At 41.3% G+C, this 20,479-nt stretch overlaps 1 protein-coding gene across 6 annotated transcripts in view; it reads right to left on the bottom strand.

Annotated features, from left to right (window-relative positions):
* The window catches only part of BIRC6 (baculoviral IAP repeat containing 6), a 311,771-nt gene that overhangs the window by 62,818 nt on the left and 228,474 nt on the right, over positions 1-20,479 (bottom strand). For 5 of the 6 annotated variants that reach the window (XM_053303734.1, XM_053303763.1, XM_053303753.1 and 2 more), the window contains exons 64-65: positions 18,204-18,368; positions 16,021-16,189 (exon numbers count right to left, since the gene is read on the bottom strand). In XM_053303734.1, coding sequence (XP_053159709.1) covers positions 16,021-16,189; positions 18,204-18,368 — 334 coding nt within the window. The remainder of the gene's footprint in view (positions 1-16,020; positions 16,190-18,203; positions 18,369-20,479) is intronic. The other variant, XM_053303742.1, reaches the window with a different exon arrangement.

Genomic DNA, 20,479 nt, shown 5'->3' with positions numbered 1-20,479 from the left:
GACAGAAAAAAGCAAGCCTCGTGCTAAGGAGTTTAATCATGGGTTTGGGGATTTGTACTGCAGCCTCACGTTTGCTGCTACAATATCTCTACTTCGCTTTTTCGGCAACAACTTACTTAATGCATCTTCCACGCTTTACACTTGGTTCCTACACAATTTCTGATGCAATACTACTTATGCCATGGGGCTGAATCTCAATAGTTTGCTTCTCCCCTTTAAACATCAAGTAAACAGTAAAGTGTCAACTGCTTTATGAAAAAAGCTTGTCTGAAATATATCTGAAGATCTTGCAAGGTATTCTCCCCCCACCTCCCAATATTTCCCCTGCTTTTGAAACAGTACTGCAATGTTAAAAATCAACCTGTGGGATTTAAAAAAACCAACCAACCAGCCGTTCTACCCCAATGTGAAAACTCTGCAGACAGCATATAAAATAATCTCTAAATAAAATATTCAAATATCCTTAAATGCATGTAGGAAAACAAACAATTCAGAATATAAGCACAGAACCCAATTAAACTGTTTTACCTAATCTCTTAGGCAGTATTCAGTTGAATACTACGTAAGGATTTGTAAATATTTACAGAAAGATAACCTGCATCTCTTGAACTTTTTCAAAGAACAATACTTTTGTACCATACCATTGCAAACATACTCTAACAATCTTTTAAAAGGGTACAGTGATTTCTAAATAAAATTAAATAGTTTGCCTTTGTTTCATTGTTTGAACTGTTTTTAGTTGTTTTAAGCTAATTTTAAGAATGTAAACCACCTAGGGATCGTTGATTTGTGTGATATAAAGATGAAACAAATTAAGAGCTGAAATTGCAGAGCACCGTAAGAATGGTCTGCTAAATACCAAAGTTAGAAAGGGAAACATGCTTGAAAAAAAGTTAACAAAGGATGTTTTGAGCTATTCCCCAACATATTTTGTCTATGAATTTAATTTAGAATATGCCAATATAGTACAATGGGCTCTCTCTCTCTCTCATGTCAATGTGTTAAATTTTGTGGAAGGAACCAATTTAATTTGTTTATATTCAGAGTAGAATGTTTGTCTCCACTTAAGAAAGCAATTTTATCAACTGTAGCAAAGTTAAAGAATCAAAAGAATGCAAATAAAGTAAAAAAAAAAGCTTTTAAGAATATTCTCTGGTGGTCATTTACTGCCCTTTGTTGCTAAATGATGCTGTAGTAGCTATTTGTCCTGAAGACGACTGGTGTGCTTTACTTTCACTGTTTCATTCACCTGCAATGCACAAGATTGAACCCCCAATCTCTCTTGAGTGCCATGAATTAAAACCAGGTCAATGTTTAAAGTCTTTCATGATCCATGATACTAGGCAGTATTTTCTACATGTAGTGACATCAACAACAAGTGAAATTGTTAAATGTTTCACATTAAACAATTTTACTGTCCAGTAACCATAAGAACATCCTTAAAAGCAAATCAGTCATTACCAAGAACAATCACCATGTGCTTTTTAGCAACTAGTAAAGATGCAAACAGAATAGCCATACCTTCTTATTTGTAAGTATTGCTGTAAGTAAAAGGGGAAGATTATTCTGGCTTAAGGAGGAATAGCACAAACCTGGTGTTTGGTAGAAGTCTTTTCAAAACAAAATACAAAGTGATGCCCAGTAGAACTTAGTCTTAACTTGTATATGAAGTTTAGCCATTGTAGGCCCACAAATAATTCTTTGCTTTTCATCCTACAGTAGACATGATGCACATCTTGTAGTTTGAGACTCTACAAGGTGCTGTTGATGTCACTGTACGTAGAAAATGTATAGAGTGAGGTGAGTGGAAAAGGACAATCCCTCCGCCCCCAACAAGTATTAATCAGAATAACCATAAGCTACTTTTGGAGGTGCAGAGTAAGATTTTTTATTAATCTAGTCACAGTGAACTACTGAATACCCATTTAAAATGTTAGAATATTAATTCTTATTTAAACATTTTATCAGTAATGATGCATTCAGCTTGAGTAATATTGTTAGAAGTTTGTCAAGTGACAAAATACTAAAACAATTAATTCCAACAGAGCACAACATTTTATAGATACCAGAGAACTCAGAAATTCTGTTGAATTTCACATTAGGATCAGCAAATAACTTCTGTACAGTTTTTACCATTAAATCCAATCAACAATATAAAGGAAACACTGGATTGAGAATAGAGGCATTGGACCTAGAAGTGTAAGCTCTACATTACCACCCAAAATCTTATTTTTTGCCCCTGCATACCTCCTTGTATTTTAAAATGCAATTCTGATTTATGTGGCAAGAATTCTTTTAAAGTTAATAAGTGAAAGGACATGGTTTTATTTGTTAGCAATATTTCACATGCACATATAGTTTATGTACATTTCAAACACTGAGCATATACTCAGGAATCTCATTTTGTAAGGATCAGTCACAGGGAGGCAGTTTCAGTATTCAGTCTGAAAAGCAAAAACCTTTCTTTTAAATAGGAGTACAATATACAGCCAAACTAAACAATAAAGAATGTGTCACTATGTCCATGTTGCTTTCAGACACACAAAAGTTTCTTAACATACTTCACATGAAGCTAAATGAGCATTACGAATTTCAGTGCTATCTGGAAAATACTGCTTTACACCAAAGAAGGCCATACTGATAGTACTAAGGATTTAGAGTACTGTATAATATTTCTGTTTTATTATAGATGGTGTTACTTACATTTCCAAGTGCAATTCTTTTTTTATTCTGCACACACTATTTTGAGACATTTAAAAAGAAAAACCTAAGCACTGATATTACTTACATAGAAGGAGCCCCTCAAATAAAGATGCTCACAAAAAGTACACATTTGTAAATAAAGACAGCCAACTATACACTACACAAACACTAAGGATGCAAGCAAGCACAGCTTAATCTGACAGCACCCTCCATCTCTGTTAGCTAACAATGAAATACCTTTCAGTGACAGGCACCTGAAAAAAGTAACTTTAATCACTCAGTTTTTACCTGAACATGTCTCACACAGATCTCATACACTAGCCTGCACAAACACAAAACCTGTACTGCATGCACTGAACAATTTCATTTCTTTGAAATCAGGAACACTTCTTTTATAAATTATATTATCTTCATGATATTCACACTGACCTGTATTCTTCGGTAGAGAACAGGAGGGGGATAAATGGATATTAAAAAGGAATTTCCATCCTGACAAAATAGCCTACCAAGAGTAGTATAAAAGGGATCAAAAATGAAACAAGAGCACCCAACACAACCCAGAAACCCTGTTTTCAGCTTGAATGCCTTAATGTCACTATTGTCAAACAGCACTTTGTCAGAAAGCCCCAGCATACAGTTAACTCGGCTTTATTCTAGCACAACACACTTTCAGAGTTGATATTGGATTAAAATGTGCCTGGCCTGGCAATGAAACAGCAGAACTATCGCACATTGTTATGCAACTCACTGTCTGCAAGGGTGACTTGTAGCTTGTTCTTTATTCAGCAAGTGCCAACTGCATGTTTAATCAATGTCACCACTCACTACAGTATGCAACTGAAGCCACTGTCATTCCACTCCTCAGATTTGACTGGCTGCTAAGTTATGCAATGCTCTGAAGAATGTCTTGGAATTATTTGTCAGAAGCTTTGAAGGCAGGTGTGCAATACTCCTAACCCTACAGCAAACCCAAAACTTTGCTATTTCTGGATAAAAAAGTACAAACAGCCCAGTCTTACTATGATCTGCAACATTTGGATTTACAACACAGCAACATGAAAGAAACATCTTCAGAGAGTTAACAAGATACCGAGCATGGTAAACAATCATTCCACTGGAATGTCTCAGGGAACAGCTTCATACACAGGACAAGAAGCAGGAGATTAAATTTTAACTGCAAGCCTCAATGGTATATTCACTGTGTGCACAGAAAATGTCTCATCTTATGGAAAAAGCCAAGATTTAAGAAGGCAAACATACATACAACCTGGATATGCAGAGCAGGGCTTTTATTTCCTAACAATGCATCGTTTCAGTGGATAACCAAAACAAGGCCTGGATCTCTCAGAAGATTTTGTAACATTATTGCATCCACAGCTTAATTTATCAAGAAATTGTTCATGCATGCATACAATCTCCGCTCTGAGAGAAAAGAACAGCCCTCCATGAAGATAAGGCTGTTTCTCCACTGCAGTGAGGAGTAAGCAGCATGTCTGATGAGATTTTATTCCTGATGCAATGTAGGGTAAGAGAGGCTTTTAAAAATCTTTATGTAAAAATTAGCTTATTAATTTTTATTCCTACCAGAACTCTATTTACCTTTAGTATAATTGGGGGCGGGGGGAGAGCAAAAAATAAAATAAAACCATGATATTTCAGGTGATGTGAAGACCACTGTAACATACAGTGTAATCTTTCTGAATGTTAAGTGTGTAAATCAGCACAACTGCTAGAAATTAAATTATGATTAGATTGACAACAGAATTTCTCATCAATGTTTAAATGCAACTGACAGCAAATAGCTAATACTAACTATCAAAGCTCCAATAAATTACTTACATACTTGATATCAGACAAAGATTATAAGCAGAACTGTACAACAAAAGCTATCTTAAGTCTATTTTAACACTACATTTTACTGAATGGCTAATATTACACCTGAGAAACATGTAAATACATCTTCAAAATCTTTCTAGCACCAATTGTTGTTGCTGCTGCTGCACTTCTCCTTACAGGCTTAGTGCATGAAAACATCTATGTGGTTTACATGCATTTTGTTTATGTGTATTTGTATAACAAAGGAACAGTAAGGATTCTCTCCCTCCACACACAGGTAGTTACCAATTTACAGGTATAAAGCTTAATGAAATTAACCTACTTTCCCACAAGGAAGATTTATTAGATTTATTTATTGGATTTATTTTTATTAATACTTGATGAAAAATTGCACTGATTACTCTCGATATCCTACCCATGTATATACACTTGGATTTCTCTGGTATATCAGTTCTAGGGCTGTCCTCGGAGATACGTTTGCTATCAACTTTTGTATGAATACAGGACATACTGAGGTGTTAAAAAGCAAACAATTCAGGTTTTGAATACACTTGTACATCTCAATATTAAACCCACATGTTTAACTTGGATGGAAACATACGCCGATCGTGTCCCCCCCCCACTACTGTGAGCAACAAGAGGCTACATTATGACAAGGGGTGTGTGTGTGTGTGTGTAATATATATGTATATGTAATATATATATATACACCCAAAGGTAGTACTGGAGTAATTTCTATTCCTTCTCTCTAGCCAGCTGTCAGAACACTGGTGAAGATATTTGCAGGAAAAATGAGGAGCTCTGCCATCACAACATTAGAAGATGTAAAAAGGCAAGAAGAGAGTGAAGAAAAAGAGGAATCTATTTTAGCTCTGTTGGGAATAATTGGAACAGTGCTTAATCTATTTGTGATTGTTTTTGTGTACATCTATACAACACTTTGATGCTTTCCCAGGAACTTTGGAAACATACAGTGAAGAAACTAGCAACGGCAAGGAGGATACGGTACCCAATAGGAAACAGCCTCAAAGATAAAACACATTCCAGAGTGAAGTGCCTATTTCAAGGCACTGTACCAGTGACCATAAAATACATCTGTGAACCCAGTTATGATGCTTAAATTATGTAAAAGACGACAGATAAATAATCAACCTCAGTGATAACTGCTGAAGCTCAAACACTGGAGATGCATATGGTGTTCTACTGCCAATGAATATGCAAGACATTATGAACACAAGCAGATTAAAAAGCAGAAGATAATGGTGCCATAAGACCTTCCTACGAGATCTTTTATTTACTTGATTCCCATTATGCTTTTGCATTTGCGACTGTCTTTGCAGGTGACATCTGAGGTGGGAAGGAAACTTGTTCATTTTTAAACCATCATTATGTGCTAAAATTTACACAAATGTATACTAAGTGTAGGAAGAAGAGCACTGTCAAGTACTGTATTATGAGCAAATAAAATTTTAATTAACTATTTTATGCAATACTTTTAATTCTTATTCTGCTAACAGTTGTATCAGATATTCATGCCTTCATATACCAATTTTCACCTAGGCCTTTAAAATATAGTCTAGACAACTGCATTTTTATAAGACATTACAAAACGTAGTTTGTGCGCAATGTAATAGTTTTAGTACATTTTGTTTCCATAAAAAACAACTAGAGAGTCTCTCATAGCTCAAAGTCAACAGAATGTTTTGAATCAGCTATTAAAATTCTAGATTCGAAGTATGTGGAGATTAATTTAGTTTTGAGCTAGATGATAGGGGGAAAAGTCCCACAAAACTTCTAAATTGTTTTGGTATTAAATCTTGTTCCAAGTTGTTTAGGTTAATGGCCTGGATTGTGCATAGATTTTACCTAAAATTCCACTGCCCATCTAACCTAGCTGTATTATTTCCTGAAAGACAGTTCTATGTTTTTGAAGCATACAACCCTATTCTTAGAAATCACTTAGAAATAATTGTGGCCGTGCAGGTAAACACACCAACTTTTTTCAGATTCCATTCTCAAACCAACCCATGACTGAAGGATCATGCCTCATTGTACAGCTACGTCTTCCTCTACCTGCAGCTTTTCAAGACAAAGTTTTGTAAAGAGAAACCAGAGTTCTATGCTTCTATTTCAACCTATTATAAATAAAAAGATTGAGTAGAGAACATCTTTGAGAGGTGTTAATTATTAAATTATTTCTTATTAAAAGTCCATTTTGTCAGGAGTATTGGATATGGAAACATAATAAGGCAGTTCTATTTTGTCACTGCTTAAGCTTACATAGCACCTTCCTTTCCAATGCAAGAGACAATTAACTTTACAGACAGTTACCTGAGGCCTTGACACAAAGGTAAGCTCAAGCCAAGTTTTGCTAGATTCAAGTTCAATTCTCTATCCAGTGCATGGCACTGCTTATTGCTACTGTCTGAACTAATGCTCTGAATCAAGGGCTCAGAGATATATAAAAGAGTTATTAAGAGAATAAGAGCAGCCCTGCTGGATCAGGCCCAAGACCTATCTAGTCCAGCATCCTCTTTTACACAGTGGACCACCAGATGCTGTTGGGAAGCCCATAGGCAGGAGCTGAGGGCATGCCCTCTCTCTTGGTGTTACGCTCCTGCAGCTGGTATTCAGAGGCATCCTGCCTCTGAGGCTGGAGGTGGCTTATAGCCCTCAGACTACTAGCTGTTGAATAGTAGTCTGGGGCAGCTTTATTTCTCTGGCAAGCATCAGGAAGGCCTGTATTTGGCACTAGGAAGAGAGAAGAAGCCCATGAAGAGAAGTTCAAGCTGAACATGAAGAGCTGAACACTTGTAGAAGACAAGAAAACAATAGGAAGAAAGGACACAGTGGGAATAAATACTGACATTTTATAAGTAGTATTTATACATACATTGAGATGAGAAACAAAAAGGCAGAAGACATGACAAAAAAAAATAACAGGGGTATATAAAACAATAACTGCAGATTAACCATAGACAAATATGTTGATATGCAACAAGGGTTAAAATCAAACTTTTATAATTATGTTAGTAACAACTCTGAGATAATCAGAGATGTAGGATTTTGACCACTATGAACAGTGAATTATGCAATCATACAATGTAATTTAGACTTGCTTTCTAAATTGATTGTGTCAATTTGAGGGGTTTTCTTTAAAGTTAATGTGTGAAGATTTGTAGTAAAGGCAGGGTACATGTACCAAAGGTCATAAGACAAAGCAGCAACTGCATAATAAAGTAGCTTTACACTCTGAAAGTTATCCCTTTACAACAGGGCTGCACAACTTCAACTCTCCAGCTGTTGCTGGACTAGAACTCCCATCATCCCCAGCCCCCAAGTGGCCAATAGTAAAGGATTATGGCAATCCAATAACAGTTGGAGGGCCGCAGTTGTGTAACTCTGCCTTACCATCAACTGAACGTTTAGCAAAAACTGCATCCATATTTTAAATGTGTGGTCTGCAATCATGAGAAGCTTTCTAATTTACCACACCACATATTGAGAATATTCATTTTAATTAGTAATCTATTTGATTCTAAGATAAATAAAAAGTTCTGCCTTTTGTGAAATATATAAATACATTTCCAAATTCAAAGATTAGTAATGATCCCCACCAATCCAACATTTTTTAAAGAGAATACCACCCTTGAATACAAAGATTTGCATGTTATCATATTGGTCTTTGCTAATAAGAAACACAAATTAGTTAGGCCTACCACAAATTAGTAAAGCCTACCATGCTTCAGAACTTCTCTTTACATAGGTAAATAAAGGTGTTCCACAGATATAAATTTTACTACTTTGTTCTTTGACATATTAATGTCTTTAGATTAAGAACTCTCTTAATGGTTTGGGTTTAGGAATGATTTGAGGTTTCATTGAAGTACTGATGTATGTACACATGTCATGATTCACTACTTATCTTTCTAGGAAAATATCTTTGACGCAAATTTCTGCAGAAAATATAAACATTTTCTCTTTATTTCAGTCAGTCAGTCAATTCCTACTTCTCTTTTCAGCCATCATGCTTTCAAAGCAGCTTATGTAAATATCTAAATATGATCATAGTAAGAAATAGAATATCACTAAAGTCAACTATCAAGAAGATGGAAGACAGACACAGGAAAACAAGTCCAGCCAAACTCATGAAAGAAATAGAACTGTAAGCCTAGCGCTAGACAATAAAAGCTCTGAAGAGAAAGTTTGTCACCACCTTTCTCAAAGCCTGCAATGAGTTGATTAGATGCAGTTCCTTGGCAAGGGAGTGCCCTAGAGGGAACACTACAATAGAGAAGGCCTGGATGTAGTGGCTGACCGGCCACTCACTGGTAGTGGAGGCCAGGCAGAAGCACTCACAAGGGAGCTCTTCCTGGCCTCAAGACTCGGGGTTATCTATTTGGGAAGAGGTGTGTTTTCATAGACCTAGGAGCCAAAGAATTTAGGGCTTTACAAGTTAAAACCAACATGCTGGCTTCTAGTCATGTGCACGGACCGGTCCGGAGGCCATTCTAAAGGCCTCCAGACCGGTCCGGACACGGGTGGCTTTGGTTCGGGTGGGGGGTTCCAAAAGAGTTCGGGGGGGCTTTACTTACCCCCTCAAGAATGGCCATTTGCAGCCAGCCGGGGAAGCGGATGGGGACGGCAGGGGAGTTCTCCTGCCGACCCCTCGTTGCGGTGGGAAGGGAAGGGGCGGCAGGGGTCTTGGGGGCTTAAAGGGGGCGGCCGCCAGCCGAGCGGGGGCATTTAAGAGGGCGTCAGGGACTGGGAGATACCCTGCCGCCTGATTCAGTATTCAAAAGGAGAGCCGCGCCGAGAGGGGGAATGAAGCGGGCGGCAGGGAGGTCTGCCGCCCGCTTGCTCTAAGAAATACGGCGGCATTCTTGAGGGGATAAGTAAAGCCCCCCCCGAACTCTTTTGGAACCCCCCACCCCAGTGCCGGACCGCAGCTCCGCGGTTCCGTGCACATCCCTACTGGCTTCAGCTCAAATAACTTACGAATGAGGAGCAAACTAGACATCATATGAAAGCTCTGAGATTGGAACTCCAGATGTCTCCTCACCACAAAAAGCAACTGAGGGGGAGGAAGTGTGCAACTTGGAGCCACTCAAAATTAGGGGCAAAAAGTGGCACCAGTTAATGTGTACAATCAAGCATTTAGAAGTAACTATGGCAGCAAACCGATACCATCTACAAGTCAAACACATTTGACTCCCCTGGAAAGGACCTGCATTACTTACTTTGGTCGTTGCATGGCAGCAACTTTCTGAACCTATGTTATGTGGTACTAGTATTTTTAAGCCCGTTTAAATAATGGGCTCTAGTGGGGTGTGTGTGTGCTAGTTTTCTATTCAATCAGCGCAAAAGTATAGTTTTACCATATAGACATACCAATAACCCCACACAGCAACCATAAAAAAACATGGCCTGGGTCAGCTTTCAATTGTTGCCTAATAAGGCTGTGTCGCTCTAGTCCCAGAGTTTTAAAGAGTTAGTGACGCTCTCTATGGTGAAACTCCTCTATGTTTTACATTGGGAATTAGGGCGGGAAACAGTTTAGAAATGCTAATAAGGATGCAATGGTGAGTGAAAGAGACTCTCGACTTTTTCTCTATGGGCATCCCGCTAACATCCTCCCTTTTCGCCTCCATCTCCCAGGATCTATTGGGAGGGATAGATCTCCCAGGATCTATCGGGATCTAGGGGGAGATGTCCAGACTCATCATCCTGAGGGAATGACATCATTCCCCCCCCCCGAGTAAAAAAAAAGTCAAGAGCAACACTTCCAGTCTCATAGCGGAGGAGTTTCCCCCCTTTAACTCCCAATGCAAATGAAAAGGGGAGTCTCACCATAGAGGGGCCGAGCGACGCCATCCCTCCCCATGTCCATAGATTAACCCAGCCCAGCCACTAGCCGTTTCTACCGGAGGTGGCCGTGCGTTACCCACCCGTCATTCCGGGGCTCCTGCCGCCGGCACAGACTCCATTTCCCATGGTGCCGCGAGCCTCCGCTTCCGACTCCCCACTCCCGTTCTGCGACAGAAGCCGAGAGGCGCGGCTCCTCCTGCTCGTTCCGCTTCAACCCAGGGTACAGCTGGGCCAGGCGGGCCGCCCAGCCGGGCTGGCGGCGCCAAGAAGAAAATGGCGGCGCCGCTGCTGTCCCTCGCCACCGCCGCCTCTCCTATCCCTGCGGCTGGGCTGGACCCGCCGCCGCTGCCTCTGCCCTCCCCGGTCCCTGCTTCTCCTCCACCCAGACGGGAGCCAACATGGCCGCCTGGTGCCTGTGGCCGTATCTCCCTCGGATGTTCTGGGCATGCGCTCCGTGCATGCCCAGAACGGCCGAGGGAGACACGGGCACAGAGACACGGGTGCACACCCAAGGCTTTTATTATAGAGGATGGATTTCTTGAATGGATGAAGTCATTTAGAAAAAAACCCCTGTCTGACATACTGAAGAAAGTCATTTGAAGTAGTCCCATTGAATTTAAAAGGACAAGTCAGCCACTTCCTTTAACTTAGGAGTAAAAAGAGTACTGGTATAAGTCAAACACCTATACACCTATACATATGTAACGTACAAATCAAGAAAACATTTCATTAAGTATGAAGATACAACTCAACGAAGGCAGCCTGCCAGATGTCTGACACTTTTACATTATAGAGTGGGAATTCGATGCAGTTATTCATAGGACTCATTCAAGATATATGTTAGACTAAAACAACTCCACATCTTATGGGGTGTGTGTGTGTGTGTGTGTGCGCGCGCCAGGTAGATGCTCAATAATAATTATGATAATTCAAAGCAATGCCAACATAATTGCAATTGTGCCCTTTATGAACATCTGGACACAATCAGTCATATTTCTGAAGGACTAACTCTCCATCTCCAACAAGAAAGGAAAATATAATTAAGGATATTACAAAAAATATTTAATGTAGAATTGCAAGGACTTCTGGATCACCTTGCCTTCAGAGAAGGATACAGGATGTGATTGAGAATCTGCTAAGACTAAACAACAGTCAGATGTTTCTAATAATGTACAGCTTTCTGAATGAATTATTATTCAGATTTGGTCAGAAATAAATTCATATGCAATAGATTATACAGAGCTGATTTTTTTTAAGTGATCCACATTCTAGACAAAATCTATCACAATATTCCATGCTTTGGCAAGCCAAGCACGTGGGCTTTGGTTTGTTTCTAGCCCAAACACATGGGCTAGAAAATAATTCCTACATTTCCTTCCTACCTAATGCCACAGCGGGGAAATGACTTGACTAACAAGCCAAAGGTTGCCAGCTCAAAACTCCTATATTTTCATGGCTGAGAAGGAGAGAGGCGTGCCTCACACTTCCAGCTGGCAATCTCTTCATTTGACAGTGGGGGCAAGGGGGTGCCCTGGCCAAGGGCAAAGGGATGCTTTGGCAGCTCTCCCAGACCCTGGCAGCTGGTAGAGATCATCCTCCCCCTCCCCCTACTTTGCACCTACTCTGAGAGAGGAGAGCTGGACTTGTGGTAGCAAGCATGACTTGTCCCTTTAGCTAAGCAGGGTCTGCTGGTATGTGAAACACCTATATCAGGCAGCAGCAATACAGGAAGATGCTGAAAGGCATCATCTCATATTGTGTGGGAGATGGCAATGGTAAACCTCTCCTGTATTCTACCAAAGACATCCACAGGGCTCAATGGCACACTTTACCTTTACATTTCCTTCCTACTATTCAAAGCGCACAAGAGTCTCTTTTCTTTCCAGTCGACCTTGTGGGAACAATATCTATGTCACAACAGAAAGGACCTTTTTAGAAAATGTCCTTAATGTGAACTGAAGAAAAAGGTGCCGTTTAATAGTCTTTTGTTCTCTGGAGGCAAGGTGATCCAGACGTCTTGAATAACTAAGGCCCTGCTAATTGAGTAACGAGGCACCTTTTAGAGTGGTGATTATTTTATCTTTAGAGCAACTAAAGAGAGCAACTGTCCCTATCCAACAGCAGCACAGCATCCTTCCAGTGGTTGTTGCTGGTGTTGTCTACCTTACATTTTCTTTTAGACTGTGATCCCTTTTATAACATGGAACTATCTCTTTAGTTTTTTTTAAAATATAAACCGCTTTGAGCACTTTACTGAAAAGCAGTATATATTTGTAGTAGTAGTAAGTATCATTCATTAATGCTTACTGTAGGCCTTGAAGCAGCATGACAACTATCTACTGTGTACATTGGGCAGCATCTAGACCTATTGTACAGTGCTGTACTGCTGGCGGAAGCTCTTTCCTTGTTTGAGTGCAACTCCCCTGTTCATGGAAGGCACGTCCATCAGCAGTGCTGCATGAAAGATCTGGGTGTTGCCCATTGATTCTAAACTTCTAATCAAAATCTTGACACAGAAGGAATTCACTGACTGGTAATTTAAATGTTGTTCCCCAATGGAGAAGAGAGTTCTCCTAATGGGTATTTAATGGAGCAGGAAGGGACACAAGAAACTGCACTTCTTATAGCTCATGATTCTCTGAAATTGTCTAAGTACAACTTTCACCTCTTATCCAAAAGCAAAATGCAGAGGTTGTCCCCATGTTGGAAGAAGGAGAGGAGCAAGAGATACCAAAGCTCTACAGAAAGCTTGAACCTCTTGTGCTTCCTACATTGCCTTGGAAGTGGCAGGGAATAATAAACACTTTGTGTAACAGGAAAAACATGCTGGTAAAAAAAACCCTTGCAATTTTTTCTAGCAAAATACACTACTGAGTATTTAGAAATATAATCTGGAAAGTATGACAGAGAGAAGACATAAAGGGAAGATAAGGTTATAACACCACAACCAAGAACCAATTTTTAAAGTAGCCAGGAAACCTGACAAATAGTTTGGGTGATGGGGGAAAAATGCTTTTCAAAGGCTGTCTTAATGATATTCAACCTTCAGACACAATGGTTAAAACACGAGGAAAATACACAAGTAGATAATACTGATTCCAGACAAATAAATCACACGGACAGGTCTCACAGGAATATAGGAAGCTGCCTTCTATGGAGTCAGACCATGGGTCCATCTAGCTCCATATTGTCTACACAGACTGGCAGCGGCTTCTCCAAGGTTGCAGGCAGGAATCTCTCTCAGCCCTATCTTGGAGATGCCAGGAAGGAAACTTGAAACCTTCTGCTCTTCCCAGAGCGGATCCATCCCCTGAGGGGAATCTCTTCCAGTGCTCACACATCAACTCTCCCATTCATATGCAACCAGGGCAGACCCTGCTTAGCTAAAGGGACAAGTCATGCTTGCTACCACAAGACCAGCTCTCCTCCCTCAGAGAAGGTGCAAAGTAGGGGGAGGGGGAGGATGATCTCTACCAGCTGCCAGGGTCTGGGAGAGCTGCCAAAGCATCCCTTTGCCCTTGGCAAGCACCCCCTTGCCCCCACTGTCAAATGAAGAGATTGCCAGCTGGGAGCGTGAGACACGCCTCTCTCCTCCTCAGCCATGAAAATATAGGAGTTTCATGACTGAGAGCTCCTTTCCCTGACTTCTTGAGAAGGCAGAGAAAGGAGCTCCCAAGCAACGATTCCACGAACCGCTGACTGGGGAAGAAAAACTCTGCCGGGGCTCATAGGCCCCGTCCTCAGCACTGCTCCCCCCGCATCTGATGTCAGACACAGGGGGGTGTAGTTTGGGGTGTGTGACTGTCAAGCCTAGGGATTAGGTGAGCTGCCGAAGTACTTTGTCCTCTGGCTGTGGCCAAGCTCCCTAAGCCCGAGTGGCCGACAGAGCAATGAACTGCATGCAGGAGCATGTTGCACTAGCACTAAGCTGGTGCGGCTAGATAGCCATAAAAGTGCAGCACAGCCCATAGAGCAATTCTACAAATCTTTCTTTTTTAGCGTAGCTAGGCCATCCTCTTTCACTAGGGCAACAGCACTTGTTCTGCATGAGGTTCACTGCTCTGGATGCTGGCCAATATTCCCAAATGCTTAGTAGAAGAGGATTAGAATTTGAGCATGAGAGTTTATGCAACTCTAGTGCCAGGGGACATGAAGCTTGAAGCCGGATCTTCAAATCTACAGTAACCTAGTGAACTGACAAAGGCCAAGAGCAGCCACGCTGACTGAAATGTAATAAATTCAGCTCTAATTCACCTCTAATGGTACAAATATTTAAGATTGATGTCCTACCCTATTCGAAAGCTTCAGGTTGATTTACTATTGAATATTCCACCAGGAGATTCTCCTTCTAGTTGTTTCTAGATTCCTGTTCTAGTTGCTTCTGAGGCTCCAATTCCTGCACCATTGCATATTTAATATTCTTCCTTGTCTGCTCACTCTTTGTTTTTGGAATGGCTCCCTGGCTATAGCTCATCATTTCACCATACACTCAAATGCCACACAGTTCCTGTCCCATTATTGGCTCCGACTTCTATGAACTTCCTGCTACCAAACCTGAATTCACTTACACCCAATCAGCCATCCCAGTCCCTATGAATCAGGACAACAATGGCTTGGGTCCGAGGTATTTAAGAGAGCGCCGCCTTCTTCATCAAGCCCACCACCTGTTAAGATAATCTGAGGAGGTCTTGTTGCCACCGGCTCGGTTGGTGGAGATTCGAAACTGGGCCTTTTCTAGAGTTGCCCTGGGACTCTGGAACCTGCTTCCAGAGTTTCACCTTCTCTGAATGTTTTTAAGAAGGACCTAAAAACATACCTGTTTAGTCAGGCTTTTAGTTTATAGTTTTAAAGCATCAGTTTTAGAGTTTTTATTGAACTTTAAATTGTTTTAATTATGTTATGTTTTAATTGGTTTGATATTGTAAACCACCCAGGGACCTTTTTGTATGGGGTGGTATATAAAGGTACTAAACAAATAAATTAAAATAAAAAACAAGGTCCCAGAATGGAGGTATCAAGTACATTTAAACAGTATGCTCAAGTGAGCAAACATGACAGGTCAGAAAAATCCAGAAAGAAGTAATGATCACCAGCTGTAGGATTAGTGAATGTGTGAACAAATAACATGCTGTCAGCTAGGATCTTAGCTTATGTAAAAAATAGAATTCAAAAAGCCCAACACGCAAGTGTTTAATGTGCTGTAGCAGGTATACGCACACGATTTCTCATTTTCACTCTTATCTGAGACTTCTTATACTAAGTCAGACACTACTGCAAAAGGCCCCATGTGGGGACTCATTCACATATCCAGTACAAAAAGACCTATAATTCTGGGCAGCAGTTCAATCTAACCCGGAAATGAAAGACAACATGCTTACAAAGACCCTCAACATGCAACAATTCCATGCTAGAGACTGGGTCTTGTTCCCACTTATAATACCACACTGTGTTCATAAAAGATTTCAGTGCTCATCACTGCACAATCTTAAATTTATATTAAATTAAACATAGTTTACAAAAAAGGAAACATTGCACACATTACTTTAAGTAAAAATATATTATCAAACAATAGAAAACATATCATTTTTAAAAAACAAGAGAGCAGCACACTACCTGAATCATTGCGGAGATAAGATGACATTGCTGGAATAAGACATGATTGACTAAGTAGCTCTAGCAGAACTGACGGAAGGGCATTGCTGTTTTGTCCTCTGCTTTCATGACTGGACTGGACATCTCCATTTGATGTGCTGCCTGCAGGATTTATGTAACTAGCCAAAACCTGAAAGTTCAACATCAAGAAACAAAATGAGATTAATGGTAGGAATGTCACTTTCCATATCTAAGTGATTACAGACTACAAAGTGAACTGAGAAATCAGTTCACCCCTACCACATAGAATGAAAAGTTATACTTTAAACAACTTTGCAAGAACTCTTCTTTATCATTTTCAAAAGGCCATTTTAATGATTAATTTAGGAACTCTCATTTATTTATTTAATGTATTGACTACATTTCTATACCACCCTTGCTCCAACGAATTCAGAGCCATAAGAACAGCCCTGCTGGATCAGGCCCAAGGCCCATCTAGTCCAGCATCCTGTTTCACACAGTGGCCCACCAGATGCCACTGGGAAGCCCACAAGCAGAAGCTGAGGTCATGCCCTCTCTCCTGCTGTTACTCCCCTGTAACTGGTATTCAGAGGTATCCTGCCTCTGAGGCTGGAGGTGGCCTATAGCCCTCTGACTAGTAGCCATTGATAGACTTCTCCTCCATGAAGTTATCCAAAGCCATCCAGGTTGTTGGCTGTCACCACATCTTGTGGCAGAGAATTCCATGTTGATTATGTGTTGTGTGAAAAAGTACTTCCCTTTGTTGGTCCTAAATTTCTTGGCAATCAATTTCATGGGATGACCCCTGGTTCTAGTGTTATGCGCGAGAGAGAGAAATTTCTCTCTATCAACTTTCGCCACACTATGCATGATTTTATAGACCTTTATCATGTCTCCCTGCAGTTGTCTTTTTTTCTAAACTAAAAAGCTCCAGTTGTTGTTGGTTTGCCTCATAAGGAAGGTGCTCTAGGCTCCTGATCATCTTGGTTGCCCTCTTCTGCACCTTTTCCACTTCTACAATGTCCTTCTTTAGGTAAGGTGACCAGAATTGTACGTGGTACTCCAAGTGTGGTCACACCATAGTTTTTTTATAAGCGCATTATAAAATTAGCAGTTTTATTTTCAGTCCCCTTCCTAATGATCCCTAGCATGGAACTGGCCTTTTTCACAGCTGCCACACACTGAGTCGACACTTTCAACGAGCTGTCCACCATGACCTCAAGATCCCTTTCCCGGTCAGTCACCAACAGCTTAGACCCCCATCAGCGTATATGTGAAGTTGGGATTTTCAATCCCAATATGCATCACTTAACACTTGCCAGCAGTGAACTGCATTTGCTATTTTGTCACCCACTCACCCAGTTTGGAGAGATCCTTTTGGAGCTTCTCGCAATCTGATTTGGATTTCACTACCCTGAATAGTTTAGTGTCATCTGCAAATGTGGCCACTTTGCTGCTTACCCCAATTTCTAGATCATTTATGAAAAAATTAAAAAGCACTGGGCCCAGTACAGGTGAGGATTCCTCTTTATAAGTAAAGTGGTGGAGGTCCTGGCACCTGTGAAGCAATGAGGGGCAGCTGAAGGGGGGCTACAAGAGAGGTAGTTAAAGGGTCTTCTTATCTGCCCAGCGCAGTTGCTGGCGCACCCAGTTCCAGCCTCTGTGGATGGCCTGGGTGGCTTGCTAAGGAGATAGGATTGTAGAAGCCGCTGCATGGATAAGTAGACCCCTTAACTACCTCTCTCGCCATGCCCCACCAGCCGCCTGTTTGATTGCAGACTAAACCACCCCCAGTTCAGTCCGCAATCAAGCCACCAAACTGACCTGGTTTGAGGTGAACCAGTTTGGCGCTGAATGGTTTGTGCACACTCCTACTTCCTATCTGTACCATGCATTTAAAGGGCCTGTATCAAGGTTAATTTTAAAAATGAACAGAGGTACAGTCATTCACACAAATATGTGTACAAGTATGCAGACATCTGTACACTCATACAGCATAATGTATGAATTGGGCTAATGTGGGAAATTTTGGCCCCTGAAGGGTGGCTAGTATTTTTTAAGCATGCAATATATGTGGGGAAATGCACTAAGGCACAACTAAATGATTGATAAACCTTAACAGAACAAAGTAACTTATGCTTCTCATAACTAAGCTAAAGTTGGCAGTCCATGTTCTCCAGTACCTGTAAAAGACAAGTGACATGCTCTTCTTCAAGCCTTTGTTTAGTTAAGGCTTGTTCCACATCCCATCCAGAAGCAGTGGAGCCGGTGCCAAATCCAGTGCCTTTAGCCCAGTAAAGCTGCTGTTCTTCTGTTGATGCACTGTTATGTGTACTTGACATCTGTGGCTAGGAAAAAGAAAATATATCATCTAACAGTTTGGGATTGTTTCAATGTCATTCTGGAGTCAGAAGCTGAAGTACAGGAGAATCTCGCCATCCATGGACTCACTATCCACGGTTCTGCGAATCAACTGTTAGTTAATAAACACCTGACCTTGGTATACAAGGGGGGGGGACCCCCCCAAAGGTTACACTCACATATCTGCAGGTTGGGGGTGGCTGGAAATGACCTTGGAGGTAATTTCTGGTTATTTTGAGTGCAGAAGCCATTTTATGGCTCTTTTTGAAAAACAGCGTGATTTTCTTCCAAATTTCTGAGACTTTTCAACTTGTAGGGAGCATCCTTGGACTCCTGAGGGTCAGTGGAGCATGGTAAGTCACTCTATTTGGCCGATTTTCTCATTTTGGGGCAGTTTTTTAATGTCGGGAACCAACCCCCCACCATTTGCATAGACTTATTATCCATGGTTTCGCTAACTGTAGGCCCCCCCCCCCACCCGCCGGTAGAAAGGAACCTCTGCGGATAACAAGGTTCTCCTGTATAGCCTATTCTGATCCTAACAGTCACTCACAATCATGCCGCACCTCTGCAGGGATGAGGGGCCTATTAGGATGGTCTGCACGAGAAGGTTATTGGATCCAATAGGATTCCAAGAAGCCATGGAAGGATTTGTTCCCTTGGTATACGGAAGAACTATAGGAGCTGAAGCACAAAGAAAGACGACTGGAAAGCAAGTGGAGAAAGACTATTCTAAACTGACAGATCACAACACAGCACATTTGAAGATCTATGTTCAGGCAATAAGTGCAGCAACAAAGCAATTATTTTCTGCCTGTATTACATCCATAAGATCATGTCCAGTGGAGTTCAGGGTTGTGAGAGGATTAGTACATACCCCTCCTCCCTTGAATCAGAATTTAGGACTATCAGTTACCTTCTGTGATGATTTAAAAGAGTGCTTTGTGGATAAAATATCTTGTATTTGGACTGACTTAGACTCCGAACCCTCAGTTGCTGCAGTGTCTGATGCTGAGGTGTACAGCAATTCTTCTTATGAGATTAGGCTGGATCAGTTTCAGTTTGTGACTCCTGGGGATGTGGACCAGCTTCTTGGAGTGGTGTGGCCTACCACCTGTTCTCTTGACCCTTCTCCGACAGGGCTTATACTATGTGGCAGTGGGGTTAAGAACATAAGAACAGCTCTGCTGGATCAGACTCAAGACCTATCTTCTCCAGCATCTTGTTTCACACAGTGGCCTACCAGATGCCTCTGAGATGCCCACAGGCAAGAGGTGGACGAGGGCATGCCCTCTCTCTTGCTGTTGCTCCCCTGCAAGTGGTATTCAGTGGCATCTCGCCTTGGAGGCTGAGTGGCCTATAGCCCTCAGACTAGTAGCCACTGATAGACCTGTTCTCCATGAATTTCTCTAAGCCCTTTTAAAAGTCATCCAAGCTAGTGGCCATCACCTATCCTGTGGCAGAGAATTCCATAAAGAAATAATGTGATGACCCCTGGTTCTTGTGGTGTGAGAATGGGAGAAAAATTTCTTCCTGTCTACTCTCTGTACTCCATGCATAATTTGATAGGTATCTATCATGTCTCCCTGGAGTGGCCTCTTTTCCAAACGAAAAAGCCCCAGATGCTGTAGCCTTGCCTCATAAGGAAGGTGTTCCAGGGTTGTTGTAGAAGGCCTGGTAGATATTATTAATGGTGCCCTGAGGGAGGGCAGGATGCTGTCCTGTCTTAAGGAGGCAATCATTAGACCTGTTCTGAAGAAACCTGCATTGGATTCTTCAGCTAAGCAACTATAGGTCTGTCTCCAACCTTCCATGGCTGTGCAAGGTAACTGAGAGGGTGGTGGACTCTCAGCTCCAGACAGTCTTGGAGGAAACTCATTATCTAGACCCATTTCAAACTGGCCTTTGGGCAGGCTATGGGGTAGAGACTGCCTTGGTCAGCCTGATGGATGATCTCCTATTAGGAATTGACAGACGGAGTGTGACTCTGTTGTTCCTTTTGGATCTCTCAGCAGGTTTTGATACAATCAATCATAGTATCCTTCTGGACTGTCTGAGGGGGTTGGGGGTGGTAGGCACTGCTTTGCAGTGGTTCCGC

Source organism: Hemicordylus capensis, chromosome 1, assembly GCF_027244095.1.
Source record: "Hemicordylus capensis ecotype Gifberg chromosome 1, rHemCap1.1.pri, whole genome shotgun sequence".
NCBI classification, from domain to species: domain Eukaryota; kingdom Metazoa; phylum Chordata; class Lepidosauria; order Squamata; family Cordylidae; genus Hemicordylus; species Hemicordylus capensis.
This window is presented reverse-complemented; position numbering and strand designations above follow the sequence as displayed.